At 40.8% G+C, this 19,348-nt stretch overlaps 1 protein-coding gene across 6 annotated transcripts in view; it reads right to left on the bottom strand.

The window, feature by feature from the left end:
• Positions 1 to 8,637, bottom strand: part of TTC6 (tetratricopeptide repeat domain 6) — a 302,423-nt gene extending 293,786 nt beyond the window's left edge. For 5 of the 6 annotated variants that reach the window (XM_033953436.1, XM_033953440.1, XM_033953437.1 and 2 more), the window contains exons 1-3: positions 8,583 to 8,637; positions 4,173 to 5,334; positions 795 to 884 (exon numbers count right to left, since the gene is read on the bottom strand). In XM_033953436.1, the coding sequence (XP_033809327.1) occupies positions 795 to 884; positions 4,173 to 5,315 (1,233 nt within the window). In that variant the 5' untranslated portion in view covers positions 5,316 to 5,334; positions 8,583 to 8,637. The remainder of the gene's footprint in view (positions 1 to 794; positions 885 to 4,172; positions 5,335 to 8,582) is intronic. The other variant, XM_033953438.1, reaches the window with a different exon arrangement.
• Positions 8,638 to 19,348: the final 10,711 nt, after the last annotated feature.

The following is a 19,348-nucleotide window of genomic DNA, read 5'->3' as shown; positions in this document are numbered from 1 at the left end:
GGAATGCTGGTGGGCCCGAAGCAAGGAGAGCTTGGCCGGCGGCGGGCGGCTTTGGGGGCCTGTTATCCGATGGCAGCGGCAGCAGCAGTGGCAGTGGCTTGGGGGAGGGCAGGGAGGGAGAAAGAAGGCAGGCAGGGAGACAGAAGGAAAGAAGAGAAACAGAAAAAAAGAAAGGGGGCATGAAGAGAGAAAGAAAGAGAGGGTAGGGAGAGAAGAAGAAAACGGGGGGGAGGGAATGAGGTCAGGAGGAGAGGAAGCATACAGGCTAAAAGAAGGGAAGAAAGATTGGATGCACAGTCAGAAGAAGAAAGTGCAACCAGAGACTCATGAAATCACCAGACAAGGTAGGAAAAATTATTTTATTTTAAATTTAGTGATCAAAATGTGTCTGAATTTATATCTGCTCTCTATATTTTACAATATGGTCTCCTTTTACTAAACTGCAATAGAGGTTTTTAGTGCAGGGAGCCTATGAGCGTCAAGAGCAGCGCTGGGCATTCAGCGCAGCTCCCTGCGCTAAAAACTGCTATCGTGGTTTAGTAAAAAGGGAGGGGGTGGGTATTTGTCTAGTTTTCTATGGTTGTTACTGAGGTAACAGTGCATAGAGTCATCTGCTTTGACCTCTTTGAAAAAACCCCGGAATAGGAATGATAATTAACAATTCTATGCGTACAGTGTGCGTTGTGTTTTTTTAAAATTTTATTGTTGGTAGATCATTTTGACTTGGTCATTTTAAAAGTAGCTCGCAAGCCCAAGTAGCTCGCACCCCTGCTCTAGATAATGCTGCACATTACCAGGTCAGCTTGCTGAACTGCAGATGGCACCTTTTGTTTTACAAGTGGTTCTCTCTCAGTGGCAGTTGGTTCAACACTCTGTTCTGTCTCCTGTTTTAGAAAACATAACCCCACAATTAAAATTAATCCAGACCATTTTTTTTTTTAATCTTTATTCATTTTCAAATCTTACAACAAGTGTATAATAATCAATCAGAAAAATTTTTTACAAATCACTTGACAATCTTACTTATAATCCTTAAAATATATAAATATAAAAGAATCCCTTCCCACCCACCCATCCAGACCATTAAAAACACCAAAATAGATAGGTTTCTATATATTAAAGCATACAAATGATTTGCAGCTAATAGTCAAACTTAATGCAAAGTAACCTCAAAACCTCTGCCATAACCACTGGGGAATTCCCAGTATTTTTGGAAGGGCAGTGAAAAAAGGTACTATAGCACTGTTAACAGCACAGCCAAAGTGCACACTGCAGTTACCTATCGCCCTTAACTGCTCTATCCCCCTCTTTTATGAAAGCATAGCATGGGTTTTAGCACTGGCAGCTTCTCCAACGCTCATAAAATTCCTATGAGTGTGGTAGCAGTTACCGCAGCTGCCGGTGCTAAAAACCGTGCTAAGTGTTTGTAAAAGAGGGGGTATGTTTTCTGCCACATTAACAGTAGCACCCCTCTTCATTAACTATAAGACACAGTCTTCACCAAAAATTGTATTTACAAAATCATGACATACTGCAGATAGCGGAATATACATGGTTTACAATGCAAAAATAATCATGACAGGAATAAAAAAGAGAAGGGAGTGAAAAGAAGGAAGGGTAGATGGGAGGAAGGGGATGAGGAGAGACCTGGAAAGTCAGCAAAAAGCATCTTGGAAAAGGTGTGTCTTGAGCAGGGTTTTAAATCTAGGGAGGGAAGATTCAAGTCTAATATGGTAAGGCAGTGACAATTAGAACAGCTAGTCACGAACAGCCCATTGTAATCAGAATTAATTTAAATACTGGCTGCTGTAGGCTGATTTACCGTATATACTCGAATATAAGACAATCCAAATATAAGTTGAGGTATCCTTTTACCCCCAAAAAAGAGGAAAAAAGGTTGACTTGAATATAAGCCAGGGGGGTTAATATTCATTTGCTCTGCCAGGATCTGCACCCAGTCCCCCTCACTCTCTGCCAGGCTCTCCATCCTGACCCCCTCCCTTCCCTTTACCCTATCTCCCCTCTCTCCCGATGTCCTTCAGGCCTCCCCAAAGGACCAGTTTTTGGATACTTTTATTTTATTTATTTTATCTATGCCATATATGTTTTTATGATTTTTATTGATTTTATTGAATAAATTCCTGCACCTTGCAGTTTTGTTTTGGTTTTTTGCTTTGCATTTTTACTGCAGTTTTTGTTGGTTCCTTTTGTTTGGCCTATGGAAGCAGCATCACCCATATCTACCATAGCACTCTTCACTGTGAAAAACCTACCTTCCCTCCAACATTCCAAAGCACTTTTTCAGATTCATTTATCTCTTCCTATTAATGCCTTGATCATTTATTGTCTCATTTTCTCTCATTTAGAAGGTTTCCAGGAACTGTGTTCCTTTTTTTTTTTAACCTGTATTACTTCTTTATTAACATCTGGAGATTTAAATATTTGTATGGATAATCCTTAACTACCGTAGGACAAGGATTTTCTTCTTCAAACAGATACCCTAAGTCTCTCCCATCTTATTTTTTTTTTTTCCAACACACTTTTAACAAATCACTCTTTAGATCTCATCTTCTTGTCTACCAATTCTTCCTCGATGTCCTCAGACCTTTCAGCAACTCAGGTTTCCTAATTTGATTACTTCTTTTCTCCTCCAATCAGTTTAGAACTCATGGTCCTCAAAACCTCTTTGGGTGAATACAAAATACAGTATTACTTTCATCACATCTGAGAATTTATTTTCTGTTCCTTCTTTCCTCCTATCAGATTATCACATTTTGCTTCTCAATGCTCAGCTAAAAAGCTGGTATATTAGTCTTACTCCTGCATTGGATAACAATGCTCTAGTTATAATTACTTAGGTTGACCCTGCTAACCAAAACAGCTGATACCATTTGGGTCTTTATTTTCTCAAGAGACAAAATCAGGCCCTCAGAACGCTTGTAGCACAAGTACATGTCGTATAAGCAGTCCTCTAGTCAAGAAGCATTCAAACTCCACCAAAACAATTTGGCAAAGAAGTGGCTCTGGCAAAGAAGGAATGCTGGTCTAAATTGCTAACAGAAAGGCAGAAAAGATCATTCGGTTCTCGGAGAGACTTGTCAGTTGACCAAATCTAGACAAGCACATAAGTGATAGAAAATCAGACAATGGTTAGTTAATATAATTTAGTGATGGCGTGCCCTCAGTGTGATTAGGCAGCAAAGGGAGCAATACTCCTACGCTTTACATCTGAGACAAGGACCAACCAGTCCCTGCCCCCACACCATCATCGGACACTGCCGTAATGTGTGAAAAAATCAAACCGTGAAAGTGCAAAATAAAGCACAAAACTATAACATCAATAAGGTCAATCAACAGTCTGTCAGAGAACCACCCCCAGAGAACTACCGATCAAATCAAAGCCAACTTAGCTGGAAAAAAGCAGATGATGAGGCGGTCTCCCAAAAGCAGGGAGCTCCGCAGGATGGCAGTGCCCGATGATGGTGTGGGGGCAGGGACTGGTTGGTCCTTGTCTCAGATGTAAAGCGTAAGAGTATTGCTCCCTTTGCTGCCTAATCACACTGAGAGCACGCCATCACTAAATTATATTAACTAACCATTGTCTGATTTTCTATCACTTATGTGCTTGTCTAGATTTGGTCAACTGACAAGTCTCTCCGAGAACCGAATGATCTTTTCTGCCTTTCTGTTGGTATCTTGTTAAGTTTCGTTGGCAGGTGTGTTTAGAGTTTTACTTTTTTGGTCTAAATTGCTAGCCATTCATAAATCCCTCTGAAAAAATTCTTAATACCTTTTCCAAACTAAGAATGAGACTTTGATATCCTCCCCATAGAATGATAGTTTATGGTTTATTTCATTTGATAAACTGCCTTTCCTGAAAGACATTGTAATGCAGTTTATAATTAATCAAGTTAGAAAGAAAGAAACACCATTGTATTTAAGAAAAGAAGGCATGAATGAGTAAAATGGGAAAAGGAGTGGGTATGGGATGCTAGAAAGGAAGTAATAGGCAAAAGAGAGTAGGTTCTTACCTTGATAATATCTTCCCCAGGTTCTCAGGCTACTGCATTAACTACTAAGTTACTCCTCCATTCAAGTCATCTCCACTTCTGCATTGTATTTCCAAAAGTAATATTTACCAAATAGAATATGTTTTTCAGGCATTTACTTACATCACTAGGAAAGCTGTCGTTCTGGCCAAGCACACGCTTCATGAGCTCTTTCATCACACCGTCTGAAGCATGAAGGTCAGTGTTGCCTGGGGATCTTAGAGAGGCAACGATTTCATTCAAAGACCTGGCAGACACCCTATATGTTGTCTCTAGTAAACTCCGTGCTTCTGGTTTGTGTTGTTCAAGGTCCTCCCTGCATACCATTGATGTTTCTGCTGTCTCTTCTGCTTGAGGTTTTGCATTTGTGGTTCTGCTAAAGCTGGTGCTCCCTTTCATCTCTTCACTTTCCTTCTCAAAGGCCAAAGCTTGCTCAGCAGATACAAACTGTTCCTTATCCATTGTCATTTCTTCCTTGTATTTTTGGCTTTCTTCTATTTGTTGTTGATGATCCCAGGTCATAACTGAGTCAAAAGCTGAAGAGTGACTTTCATCATGTTCTTCATTCTCACTGCTCATTCTTTCAATTGTACTCATAGTTGTCCTGCTTATTGAATAAACTATCTCTTCCCTCTCTGCACTATGTCTTTTTCTCTGTGGCAAGCTAAAAGTTTGTTGGGGAAATTCTCTTGGCTGAACAGTAGATTTGTAAGACCTCTGCTTCACAGGAGGCTCTGGACGTGGAAAAACAACGGCAGCCTTGATAGTGCCTGCAAACGATGCTATAGCTGGCTTCCTTTCAACTTTAAATTTATTAATAAAACCACCCTCTGTAAAAAATGTATATTCTAAATGCTTCCCCAGTTTTTTGTCAGCAGACCTACTCTTGAATTCCTTTCGGTGGGAGGATTTGTTATCTTGAATGGCTACTTCCTGGTCAAAGCCTTCTTTTCTTGAAGACGAGCAAATCCTTTCTTTGTCAACATCCTGAGTGCTAAAATGTTCCTTTCCAGATATATTAGGCATATTGCTGACTGATTTTAAAACAGTTGTAGGCCTTTGTTGAGTAAGAGAGTGAAGGGGGGATGATGACTGATCTGATGTTAGGTCTGTTGAGAATGATTGTGTATCTATAGTATTCACCACATCCTTAAAATAAAGAGAATATTTTTGGGACTGCTTCTGCAAACGTTCTAATTCTTTTTTCATCTTCTGCTCTTTAGAATAATTGAGCCCAACAGGTAAAGGCTTCTGTTTTCCTGCCATGTTCTTATATGACCTGTAGCTAAAAGATTTTCAAATAAAATTTTAAGACGGCCAGTTAATATTCTCGTACATGAGTGTTTAAAAAAGTGTTCCAGAATATATGCCTACCCTAATGTACCTTGATTTACTAAAATAAATTATGGAATTTCTTTCTTTTTTACATTCTCAAATGTTGTTTCTCTGTTTATAATTTGCTAAATTTAGATGTAAATCACTCTCAAAACCAAAAAGACAAGAAAAACCTCCAAAGAGAAGCAACAAAAAAAAGACAGATCAAGTTCAAAAAAGGATAACATTGAACCAGGAGTTCCAGAAAATAAGCTCCCCCAACAATAAAAGAAAAAATTAATTCCCAATGTATTTCTGATTAACGTTTATCATGCATCCACTAAAAAGACTTAATGCAAACCTGCATGTCGACATAGAGCACCTGCCTCAGGAGTCACAGGGTCTCATTTTCAAAGTACTATAGGTTTCTATGGTACTTTGTGTGTCTGAGGCCTCGATTCTCTAAAATTGCCATTAAAATCCTGTGGATCACTGTGGTGCCAGTAAATTGTTTGATTTGAAAACGATGAGTGATGCTCAAAAAAACTTGCATGCAAATGAGGTTCACAGAGGTCCGCAGTAATTCCATCCGATCAGTCGTAGGAGAAAGCAACTGACACATGCGCAGAATAGTCCATGGTAAGTAGCATAAATGTGCACACCCATCAAGAAAAGCTATGCTGTACGAAAGCACGAGCATCAACGATAGGCATGCCTTATTGTAGAGGATCATTGTCACACATCATAAGAGGGGAGGGGTGAAGAACTAACAACAAACCATGAAAATGTAAAAACTTTTTTCTATATTGCTTTGGCGTAATATATACAGTCAGCAACCTCAGACCTACCGGTATACGCATTTAACAAACATGCATGAGACGCATCTTTAACACACGTGTATATTATAAGGGTCCTTCAACCCTATGAAAGTATTTTTTTGAACTTCTAGATATAATCGGTGTCCCTCACCTGCCGGTATACACTTCTAACGCAAGCGTTTCAACACTATAAGCACCTCCTGACCTGTTGCTAATTTTGGATCATTAAAGGCCAGTGTTTCATTTCATGCATCGCCAGGCAATGTCTGGGCATTGCATAGAGCAGAGGTAGGCAATTGCAGTCCTCGAGAACCGCAGCCAAGTCAGGTTTTCAGGATAGCCACAATGAATACGCATGAGATAGACTTGCATCTCAGGGAGGCAGTGCATGCAAATCCATCAAATTCATATTCATTGTGGATATCCAGAAAACCTGACCTGGCTGTGGCTCTCGAGGACCGGAATTGCCTACTCCTGGCCTAGAGTGTTCATTTTAATATTGATGAACTCATTGTAATACATTTACATACGATTAACGGAAGCTGCTACAATCCACGGAAAAGATCGCAATTAGCCATTTTGTGCATTGGTAGATGAAATACTTTGACACTAAACAGATTAGATCTGGTTTAGCTTTGATCATTACATGCACAATAGTTTAGAGCAGGGGTGTCCAATGTCGGTCCTCGAGGGCCGCAATCCAGTCAGGTTTTCAGGATTTCCCCAATGAATATGCATGAGATCTATTAGCATACAATGAAAGCAGTGCATGCAAATAGACCTCATGTATATTCATTGGGGAAATCCTGAAAATCCGACTGGACTGCGGCCCTCGAGGACCGACATTGGACATCCCTGGTTTAGAGCATCGGGGCCTAAGTGTTTTGAAAATGAGCCTCAAAGTCAATTTCAGTGCCAACCGTTCAAACTTATACTAAAAAGTACACATAACACCGCTCACGATATCTTGAATAGGCAGTAATAAAAATAGAAGACACAGCAAAAATACACTGCTACAAAAACACTAGTAATGTTTTTTTTCTACACTGTTAGGTGTTTTGTGTGTGTCAATTTGTTTTTGCTGTTTTTGCTATTTTTATTACTGCCTATTCAAGATATAATGGGTGATGCTTGGCACCCTTAGGGGTCCTTTCATCAAGCCGCGCTAGCGGGGTTAACGCATTGGACATTTCATCACGCGCTAACCCCCGCGGCCGGCTATAAAACTAACGCCTGCTCAAGGCAGGCATTAGCGGCTAGCGCAGCAGGTGGTATTACACGTGTTAAACCCCTACCGCAGCTTGATAAAAGGACCCCTTAGTATGTTTGTTAACGATTGCACTGAAAATGACTAACTCCTGAGGCAGGCGCTCTATGCTAAAACACAGGTTTGCACTGAGATTTTTTTTAGTAGATACTTAATAAACGTTGCCCTTGTTTTGGAATCAGAGTGGTTTCCCCCTCCATTTTTTTGCTTTTCTTGCTGTAAATTAGAGAATGACACGGTGACAAAATTCATCACCGTTCCCGTCCCCGCGGATAACCGCGGGAAATAATCCCATGTCATTTTCTAGTGTCTATTTCAACCTCAGTACTTCTACACCAGCATTCTTCAAAGCAAAGCTTGCGGGTCAGTGGTTGTGCCCAATAATACTCTGATTCTTTCCTCTTTCCTTAAAGAATGACATGAAGATGGTTTCCCGCGGTTATCCGCGGGGACGGGAATGGTGATGAATTTTGTCACCGTGTCATTCTCTACTGTAAATCATTATCAGGGACGCTCATATATGCCAATGACTTCCCAAACTGTGGACTGCGACTCCAAATTGGGTCACAGGAGTCCACATTTGGGGTCTTAACCTGGGGGCACATGCTTTCTGTGGCATGATAATGGCCACAGTTAGTCCAATAAGTGTTATGGGGGCAATTCTATAACATAGGCATTAACAGTTATGTGCACATTTCACATGTAAATGTTAATAATGGCATTTACATGTATATGCACACATATAACAATTATGTCTAAATGCTATTCTGTAATATCCTCAACTTACATAGCACATATTTGCTTGGGGGAAGGGAATGCACATGGGTGGAGGTTAGGCAGAGTTCACACTTAAAATATAGGATACTATAAGCTAGGCGCTTCTGAGCTGGTTAGTGTGTTAGCATCTGAATGTTGGTGATAAGTGCTGATGTTTAAGTGTTAAGCATGTATACACCTGCTTAAGCAAGTATTCTATAAAAGGGAAGTAAGATCTACATTCCTTTATAAAACAGGCTCTTAGCAGGTACCCTCCATGCACCTAAGTTTAGGGACTCTATTATAAAATTGCTTTGTATATGCGCTACCTTTTTGGTCTATTTTAGGAGGCAATTTTCAAAAAGCCCTGTTACTTACAGTTAGCAGGTGTTATCTGAGGACAGCAGACAGATATTCTCACATGTGGGTGACGTCAACCACGGAGCCTGGTACAGACAAGTGGAACATTACATCTACTAGCCCAGACAGAAAAAAGTATCTAGTACAACATAAAAGAACTGCACCATCTAGTGGCATACCAGTTTTGGTTTAACTGTTCACAAACACAAAAAAAGTGCACTAAGCACCACCCACTAAAAATAACAAACCATAAAAATCCAAATAAATATACATATATACGTTAAGAAGCTTTACAGGCAGTATATATGTAATTAAAAATGGTCTAATAAATTGACATGTGTAATAGTGCTTGCTAACTGTAAATCTAAGGGCTCCTTTTATCAAGCTGCACTAGTGGGGTCAGCGCGCGTGACTTTTAATCACGCGCTAACCTCCGCGCTGGCCAAAAATCTACCGCCTGCTCAAGGCAGGCTTTGGCGGCTAGCGCGGCCGGCGGTTTAACGCGCGCTATTATGTGCGTTAAACCGCTAGCGTGGCTTGATAAAAGTAGCCCCAAAATGCCATAAACAGACCATGAATATCACATGTAATGGTGGCAAATACTATATAAGTGATGTCCCACATAAATAGTGTACCTTCAAACCTGATAAAAATGAGTGTCACAAACAGATTAAAAATATCTACCGAGGCAAGTGAATGGAAAACATGTGTACCAAATAGGGATATGTGAATTCAAGTGCCTCATATATAAAAGATCTACCAAAAGTAAATAAGGCAAAAATGTGAAGTGCCACCTTTATGTAACTAAACAAAGGAGAAAAAGCGAGAACATCTTGAATAGGCAGTAATAAAAATAGCAGCTGAAAGCATGAAAAAGAAAAACACATACATGATCTACAGGGTGAATAAAAGTAAAAGTAAACTCAACAACTTGTGCCCATAGTGATAAAAGATCTAAACATGCTAACAGAGCAAGTCAAGCAACCAACAAAATGTAAAAAGTGAGAGTGAACAGTACAGGACCAGGAGCAATGTATATGTGAAAGCTACAACATATGAAAAATAGTTGAACTAATAGAAGTATAAAAACAGCACTTACAAACTGCAGGTACACAACTGACGAAAAAAACAAACAAATCCCTATCAGAGTAGGAAAATCTCAGCGTCTGGCCACAGACCCCTTAAAAAAAAAAAAAAAGGTAACCATAACAACAACAGCACCAAGCTACAATTGGAGAAAACACAGCCTCTCTCTGGCAGATAAACTTCAGCCAATCAAGTGACAGACACAATGTTCCCAAACCAAGCCTCATTCTGGCAGTAAAGTTACAAAAAAATCCAAGCCTCAGTTTGATGTACAAAACACCAACAAAAAAAACCTTATTCTGACGCTTTGGAAATATAGTACAACTTAATAGCATTAAAAGTCACTGTGTAATGTAAAACACCAATAGTGTTTTACATTACACTAACAGCCTATATAAAGCGATCATACCTGTCAATAATTACCCGAAAATATATGTATATGTAGGTACATCTCTATAACTGAATAGGAAAAAAAGGGAAAAATAAAGTATATCAATCAAGTAGTCTCTCCCCGGTTTTTTGTTTGCCTTATTTTCTCTTTGGAGTCTTTTCTGAATATATATATTTTTTTTTAATCTATTTAAAAGTTGGAGAGAATAGCAACAGGCAGCCACTGGGCAAAATCAAGAATATTCACAGAAGGGTAGGTAAATTGGCTTCAAAGAGCAGGAAAAAAAATTTAAAATAATCAAGGGCCTCTTCTATCACACTGCACTAGCATTTTGTAGCACAGAGAGCCACGCTGAATGGACAGCACTGCTCCCGATGCTCATAGGAACTCTATGAACGTCGGGAGCAGAGCAGGCTATTCAGCATGGCTCACTGCCCTACAAACTGCTAGCGCATTTTGATAGAAGAGGCCCTAAAACAGGGGTGTACACACTTTTGGGGCTTGCGAGCTACTTTTAAAATGACCAAATCAAAATGATCTACCAACAATAAAATTTAAAACAGCAGCACACTGTACACATAGAAAATGTTAATTATCATTCCAATTCCGGGATTTTTTTCAAAGAGGTCAAAGCAGATTACTCTATACACTGTCATCTCAGTAACAACCATTCAAAAATAGACATATACCCCCCTCCCTTTTTACTAAACCACGATAGCAGTTTTTAGCGCAGGGAGCTGCGCTGAATGCCCAGTGCTGCTCTCGAAGCTCATAGGCTCCCTGCGCTAAAGGGGACCATAATGCAAAATATAGACAGCAGATATAAATTCAGACACATTTTGATCACTAAATTTAAAATAAAATCATTTTTCCTACCTTTGTTGTCTGGTGATTTCATGAGTCTCTAGTTGCACTTTCTTCTGACTGTGCATCCAATCTTTCTTCCCTTCTTTCAGCCTGTATGCTTCCTCTCCTCCAGATCTCATTACCTCCCCCAACTTTTTCTTCCTCTCTGCCTCCCTTTCTTTTTTTTCTCTCTTCATGCCCCCTTTCTTTTTTTCTGTTTCTCTTCTTTCCTTCTGTCTCCCTGCCTGCCCTCTTTCTTTCTCCCTGCCCTCCCCCAAGCCACTGCCGCTGCCATCAGGGAACAGGCCCCCAAGCCGCCGCCATCCAATAACAGGCCCTAAAGCCGCTGCCTCCGCCGCCCCAAGCTCTCCCTGCTTCCATGCGTCGGGCCGACCAGCATTCCTCTCCCCGACGTCAATTCTGCCGTCGGAGAAGAAGTTCCGGCCCAGCCAGGCAGTGATTGGATGGCCAGAACTTCCTCTTCAATGGCAGAATTGACTTCGGGGAGAGGAAGGCTGATCAGCCTGTTAGATTGCCAAGACAAAGTGAGTCTATTGCGGAGCCCGAGATGGGCTCCGTGATCGACTCATTTTGCCTTGGCGATTTACCGGTCGATCACGATCGACCTATTGGGTACCCCTGCCCTAAAACTAGGGGCCTCTTCTATCAAACTCTTGACTTGCCCACTTTTTTTTACCAGTATGGCAAAATGCTGCTGATGGAACAAATGACGAACCCTCCTTAACATATGAAGGCTAAAAAAAACACTTCTTGGATAGATTATTGAGCCGATAGTGATAAGAAAGGGTAGAGTTTTAAAAAAAAAAACACCCCAAGATCTTTGAAGAACACTCCATTTTTAATGATTCACCGGTCATCAAATTCACCGAAGAACGTAAGAGATCTATTTCAGGGCCAAACCATAATAATTTGGTTTTCATAGTATTTAATTTCATTCTTGAAGCCTAGAGATACATGCAATGGTGTTTGTTGATAAATTAGCCAAAGATGGATCCACCTCAAGCAATATAAAAATATCATCTGTATATGTGAAGATTGTTTCTAATTTTGTTAACTTAGGCTTTCTTAAAGTAGTCATATAAACATTGAAGAGGAGAGGGGCACTCCGCATATTGATCTCCAAACAAAAGATGGTTTTCTGTCAACGTAAACCTGATAAGATCGTAATATTAAAAAGCCTTTGAAACAATTTAATACTCTCTGATCAAGTCCTATCTCTGATAATAAATGAATAAGTATATTATTTTGGACTACGTCAAAAGCTGCTGAAAGATAAAATTGTAAAAGTAGTGCATATCTGTTCTGAGATAGTAGACTTTGAATCTTTGAAACTAAAGATATCAGAGGGGTTTCCGTTCTATAGTTAGGACGGAAGCCATACTGAAATGGTAGAAGAATAGAGAATCTCTCTAGATAATCCAACAGTTGCCTTGAGACAATAAATTCAAGCATTTTTGTTACAATGAGAATATTAGCTATAGGCCAATAATGAGCTACCACTGATGGATCTAAATCTGTCTCTTTCAACAAAGGAGATGGTGCAATATGGCCCATACTGCTTGAAAAATAGCCAAAGCAACAACTGTTATCCATGCAGAGCCATCAATTATAGTGAAAGACCCCTCAAATCTTAGTTTACAAGCAAGAAAACTGTTTTATAAAGAGACAGCCAGACACCACAAAATCAGAAAGAAATAGAATTTTGCAATGCTGTTTTAACTGAAAGGGCATACTTTATATTTTGTAGCCACAAGGTGGAGATGTTGAGGCATTTACATAGAAATCTGTTTTTATTTATTAATTTGAATTTTGCTTACATCTTTTTAGTAGTGGCTCAAGGTGAGTTACATTCAGGTATACTAGATACAATGGTGTAATAAGGGAGTTGGGGGGGGCCGTCCGCCCTGGGCGCCATCTTGGTGGGGGCACCGGCACCTGTCCTCCTCTCCACCACTCTGCTCCTTCCCGGCACCCCCCTTCCCCCCCCCCCCCCCGCCGCGCTCATGCACCCCTTCACTCTTTAATTTTCCCAGCATGAGCAGCATCATGAACTTGCTGCCCACAACAGTGTCAGCTCTCTCTGATGTCACTTCTGGGTCCCATACCTAGGAAGTGCTCACGCCAGGAAAATTAAAGAGGTATGGGGGAAGAGAAGGGGACAACACACAGCAGGGGGGGTTGGACAGGAGCGAGAGGTAGAGGGCAGGGAAGGGAAGGGGCACCACCGCCCCGGGCGCCACTCACCCTCGCTATGCCACTGATTAGATATGTCCCTGTAGGGCTCATAATCCAATTTTTGTACCCGAGGCAATGGAAAGTTAAGTGACTTGCCCAAGATTACAAGGAACAGCCCAATATGGATCAGACACCCCTGGCTTGGCGGTCTAACCACTAAGCTACTCCTCCATTCCTTTTTGTTTTGGGTTTTTTGCTGCTTTTTTTTTTCTTTTTTTAAGAAAAACTACTGATAAACAGGGTGGGTGGACCTAAAAATAAAACTGACCCATTATAAATATGCCTTCTGTTTAATGAGTGGTGATGCTGACATTCATTACAAACTCCTTCCTTCTGATATTCAGTGGCTCCAAGCCAGCTAAGTCGAGTTTGACTCACTATCTGACACTATTCAGTGGAAGATAGCTGGCTATCTCCCACTGAATATCCAGCTCGCTGGCTAGCCCAGTGACCAGCTATGTTACATAACATGGAGGGGCATTTTTGCTAGGACGTCTAAGTCTGACTTTGGACATTTCCCACAAGACATCCAAAGACGGAGGAGGAGAAATGGCCATTTTTGAAACTGGCAATACCACAAGACATCCAAATGTTTTTTCTTTTTTTTAATTGCCTACTTAGAAGTTTTAGCCACCAGGACGTACAACCTTAGGACATCCAACTTTTCAAAGAACGGCTGGTTATACTAGGTTTGAATGGCTGGTTATACTAGGAGAAGCTATGCTGTAATGTCCAGTTCCCCCGACCTTGAGAAAGTTCGGCGAAACGCATCGGGAAGGGGAATGGACTTTGAATAAGCTAAGTTTATTATTTATCTATTCTATCTTCTTCTATATATATAAAATCGGAGGTATGTATGTGTGTGTGTGTGTGTATGTGCCGCGATCACGCAAAAACGGCTTGACCGATTTGAACGAAACTTGGTATGCAGATCCCTCACTACCTGGGGTGATATGTTCTGGGGGTCTCGCAGCCCTCCTGCACACGTGGGCGGAGCTACAAACAGAACATCAGATTTCACCCATTCATGTCAATGGAAAAAATGTAAAAAGCTGCCATTCTCACAGTAATTCAAAACCGGCTTGACCGCTTTGAACGAAACTTGGTATGCCAATCCCTCACTACCTGGGGTGATATGTTCTGGGGGTCTCGTGGCCCACCTGCACACGTGGGCGGAGCTACAAACAGAAAATCAGATTTCACCCATTCATGTCAATGGAAAAATTGTAAAAAGCTGCCATTCTCACAGTAATTCCAACTACCTGGGGTGATATGTTCTGGGGGTCTCGCGGCCCACCTGCACACGTGGGCGGAGCTACAAGCATAAAATCAGATTTCACCCATTCATGTCAATGGTAAAAATGTAAAAAGCTGCCATTCTCACAGTAATTCAAAAACGGCTTGACCGATTTGAACGAAACTTGGTATGCTGATCCCTCACTACCTGGGGTGATATGTTCTGGGGTCTCGCAGCCCACATGCACATGTGGGCGGAGCTACAAACATAAAATCAGATTTCACCCATTCATGTCAATGGAAAAAATGTAAAAAGCTGCCATTCTCACAGTAATTCCAACTACCTGGGGTGATATGTTCTGGGGGTCTCGCGGCCCACCTGCACACGTGGGCGGAGCTACAAACAGAACATCAGATATCACCCATTCATGTCAATGGTAAAATTGTAAAAAGCTGCCATTCTCACAGTAATTCAAAAACGGCTTGACCGAATTGAATGAAACTTGGTATGCAGATCCCTCACTACCTGGGGTGATATGTTCTGGGGGTCTCGCGGCCCACCTGCACATGTGTGCGGAGCTACAAACAGAAAATGAGATTTCACCCATTCATGTCAATGGAAAGGATGTAAAAAACTGCCATTCTCACAGTAATTCCAACTATAAAACACTTTCTATGACACTATAACCACTAGGGACATCGTTTCTATTCTACCATGGACACCATACATATAGAGTTTGTATGTTCTAACTGTGTTTGTAACTGTTTCCTTCATGCACCCCAGTTCATAATGTTATTACATTACATGAGTACTCACATATGCTGAACTAGGAACACAGGTTCCATTCTGAACCTGGAAAAAACTGCATGGAGTTTCTTTTCAACCTGAGTTTCCACATATTGAGTTGTTTGAATCAATACTGAAACTTTTGGATGCCACTTATTCCAACATATCTTCCTTTTCAGTTTACGAGATTGCAAATTCCAGTGAGACTTGCATTCTCTATCACACTCAACAAATCACAGGGACAGACTATTACATACTGTGGAGTGGATTTAAGATCCCCCTGTTTTTCCCATGGACAACTCTATGTTGCTTGCTCAAGGGTGGGTTCACCCAAGAATTTATATGTTCTTGCTCCTGGAGGTGAAACTAAAAATGTTGTTTATAATCAAGTTTTGTGTTAGTTGTATTGTATTCATTTTGTCAAATATTTCACATTATAATTTGAATATTGTACTTTTTATAAAGCTGTTACAAAATAATTTCATTCACCCCTATAAAGTATCTTTATTTGAATCCATTTACAGTGTTATTGCTATAATTAAATACCCGTGCAACGCCGGGGCATCAGCTAGTATTTAAATAATTGAAATAAGTAAATAGTTGGGAAATAGTACTTGGAATCATGAAGAATCCCACCACCTGTATCTATCGATAAGGGTGGATATCTGAATTCCTAAGATGTACTGTTGTAAAGAAACTGGACTAAGAAAGAATTTATAAAACATTGATATGTCATTCATATGAGTAACATTGAAGAAAAAGAACTTTCAAGGTGGGTATATTTTAGTTTTTATGAAGCCAAAGTAATTTGCAAGAGGTCTATATTTGTCACTGAATTAGCCATCTCCACAAAACTTCTGGGTTCTGCCAAAGATATTCTCTACCCAGATAAGTGCAAGCCTAATTCTGCCCATGGTGATCAATGCTATCAAAAATGCTGACCACCATGGGCTGAATATCTGCTGAGAAATTTTTTTACAGGATAGGCACATTCAGGCTTATCCCCCTGCTATGGTCACATGGTTCACAGTCACCATGACAACAGGGAAGCTATCAACCAAATGTTTTCACCTTTTTAAAAAATTATTTATATGAAAATCATAACAAGCAATACACTTGTTCAAGCAACATGAAAAGACATAGTCTAGAAGCAAAATAACATCAAATAAGTAGCAATATACTTCTTCTTAGACCCAATATAGAACCAAAGGGGGAAGGGGTCCACTTACAGGGACTTGTAGCATCTATAAAAGGTAACAATACTAAAGAAAAAGTATTAGCAAATGTAACGAGAAACAGCTCCTCCCTGATGATATTTTTTCATGACTAGAAAGCACCTGAGGTGTTCTGGAACAAAAAAGGTATATTTCATCCCCAAATATTTAATGAGGCATCTGAAGTACTGCGTCCAATACTGGTCGCCGTACCTTAAGAAGGACATGGCGATACTCTAGAGGGTTCAGAAAAGAGCGACGAGATTGATAAAAGGTATGGAAAACCTTTCCTAAGCTGAAAGATTGGAGAAACCGGGGCTCTTTTCCCTGGAAAAGCGGAGGCTTAGAGGGAACATGATAGAGACTTACAAGATCATGAAAGGCATAGAGAAAGTGGAGAGGGACAGATTCTTCAAACCTTTGAAGACTACAAGAATGAGAGGGCATTCGGATAAATTAAAAGGGGTCAGATTCAGAACCAATGCTAGGAAGTTCTTCTTCACCCAGAGGGTGGTGGACACCTGGAATGCGCTTCCAGAGGGTGTGGTAGGACAGAGTACGGTATTGGGTTTCAAGAAAAGATTAGATGTTTTCCTGAAGGAAAAAGGGATTGAAGGGTATAGATAGAGGATTAATATGCAGGTCCTGGACCTGATGGGCCGCCGCGTGAACAGGCTGCTGGGCATGATGGACCTCTGGTCTGACCCAGCAGAGGCACTGCTTATGTTCTTATGTTCTTAAAAACTGTGGATACAGATGTTCTGGAGATAATTTATTAAACACTGACATAGAAAACCATGAAAATTCAATTAAAAAAGTACGATGATAAAAAATACTGTGATAAAAATCCAACCGGACCCTACACGGTCCATGTTTCGGCAAACACGCCTTCCTCAGGGGTCCAATGGTTTTCAAACTCACATATAAAGAACTGGACTGAAAATAGTCTATTGTCTTTAAACATGTGAGAAAAGAACACCGCAGACAAGCTGAAGTAGCAAAAAAATGCCAGTTGAAAAATGGCTCCCAAAACTTTCACTTCTTGCCTCATAACTAAAAATAGTTTTCCTCCTTATTTGTGTCTATTTACGTCAGGGTAAATCCAAATGCGCTGTCCCATATAAGAAGCCTGAGCTTTACAGAAGTAAAACTTTAAAACAGCGTTGAGGTCTTGCTGAAAGACGAATGAAACAAGCAGGGTGGCTCTCTCCTCGGTTGTCATATTATATGTTTCCAGGATCTCAGAAAGATTTCCCAAATCTAGTGGTTGATCCAACACTCCTTGGATCACTCCTGCAGTTTCTCTCCCTGTCTTCTTTTTAGGACCAGGTAAATAATAGATTTTATTTAAAGGAGGAATGACTTCAGGAGCAAACCCCAATATCTGCACTAAATAATTCCTAAGCAACAAAACAACAAAAGAACCAGAGGTCCAACTTCGTCTGCAGTGAAAAAACAGACCAGAGCAAACAAACCAAAACTGCAGACTTGTACACGGTGCAGGCAAATTTTATTTTGACAAATAAATCTTAACTAAAAACCTTTTACCAGACGGGGGACCCAACACGGTCCGTGTTTCGGACAACCTTCATCAGGGGTCCATGGTAATAAAGGTAAAAAGAAAAATATCACAAAAAGAAGCCTGGAAAAATAGCGTTTGGTAGCACACCAGTGAATGTCCGAAATGCACTACAAGTTCGTCACAGTAAAAACAACTGTGACGAACTTGTAGTGCATTTCGGAGATTCACAGGTGTGCTACCAAACGCTATTTTTCCAGGCTTCTTTTTGTGATATTTTTCTTTTTACCTTTATTACCATGGACCCCTGATGAAGGTTGTCCGAAACACGGACCAATTTGCCTGCACCGTGTACAAGTCTGCAGTTTTGGTTTGTTTGCTCTGGTCTAAATAATTCCTAAACATTTCAACAGAAGAAATCTCAGACGATTTTGGGAAATTTAGGAATCTCAAATTTAAACGCCTGTTGTGATTTTCTAATTGCTCTATTTCTTGTGAATTAACAATTTATCCTTAAGTTTTCATTAACCGCTTTTAAAGCAATAATTTCCTGATTTACAGCAAGAAATCTTGATTCATTCTCTATTTTAGTATCCTCTACAGTTTTTATGAGTCTACCTTTTTCACCAGTGTTGATGTTTCCTCCGCTGTTTTCCGCACAGTTCTATCCATCCTCTGGAGCATTTTCCACACATCAAACAGGGTTACCTCCATGGAGAATATCTTCCACCCAAAGCTGGCTTTCAATCTCCATAGCTCCTTCCTCCATCCTGCTCTCCTCATTACAGACGACACCCGCAACCACCACGGTATCAGGGCCGCTCTGAAGTACAGATGAATCAGCCACGGGACATGGAGACACTACCAGGTCTGGAGGCGAGAATGATATTTCAGGCGCAAGGGTGGCACCTAAGTCCCAAGACACCGACACCTGCAAGCCTCGCATTCCAGAAAGAAGAGGAGTTCTGGTGGCAAAATCTAGGACAGTCTGTCACAAAGGCGTTGAAGTTTCAGCTGGTGAGGGTCCCAACCGAACTAAGCCTTTTCGTTTCATGTAAGGCATAGCGTCCAAGAAGAAAAATCGAGCAGAGACTCGCCAGCAGCACACCAGTCACGCTGCCATCTTGGCCACTCCCCCGAATGAGTCCCAAATGTTTTCTTAAGAATAGACATGTTCAGGCTTATCCCACCCCCTATTTAGAGTTACCATATGACTCCAGAGAAAGGATGACAGATTGAAACATCTGGGTTTTACCTCCATTGAAAGCAATGGAAGTAAGCAGGACAGACTAAACAATGCTTCCGAAAGGGCCTCCTGGCTTTGGTTAGTAAGACCAGCCCACGGAGCAGATCGCACATAAGAAGCCATCTGAGAGTACGCCAACCAGTTAGTAGGGTTCCAGTGATATTCAGTTTGCTTCACTGCAAAGAACAGCAGGGAGCCTTGGG

This window comes from Geotrypetes seraphini, chromosome 7, assembly GCF_902459505.1.
Source record: "Geotrypetes seraphini chromosome 7, aGeoSer1.1, whole genome shotgun sequence".
Lineage (NCBI taxonomy): Eukaryota > Metazoa > Chordata > Amphibia > Gymnophiona > Dermophiidae > Geotrypetes > Geotrypetes seraphini.
The sequence above is the reverse complement of the archived record's forward strand: the minus strand, read 5'-3'. Positions and strand labels throughout refer to the sequence as shown.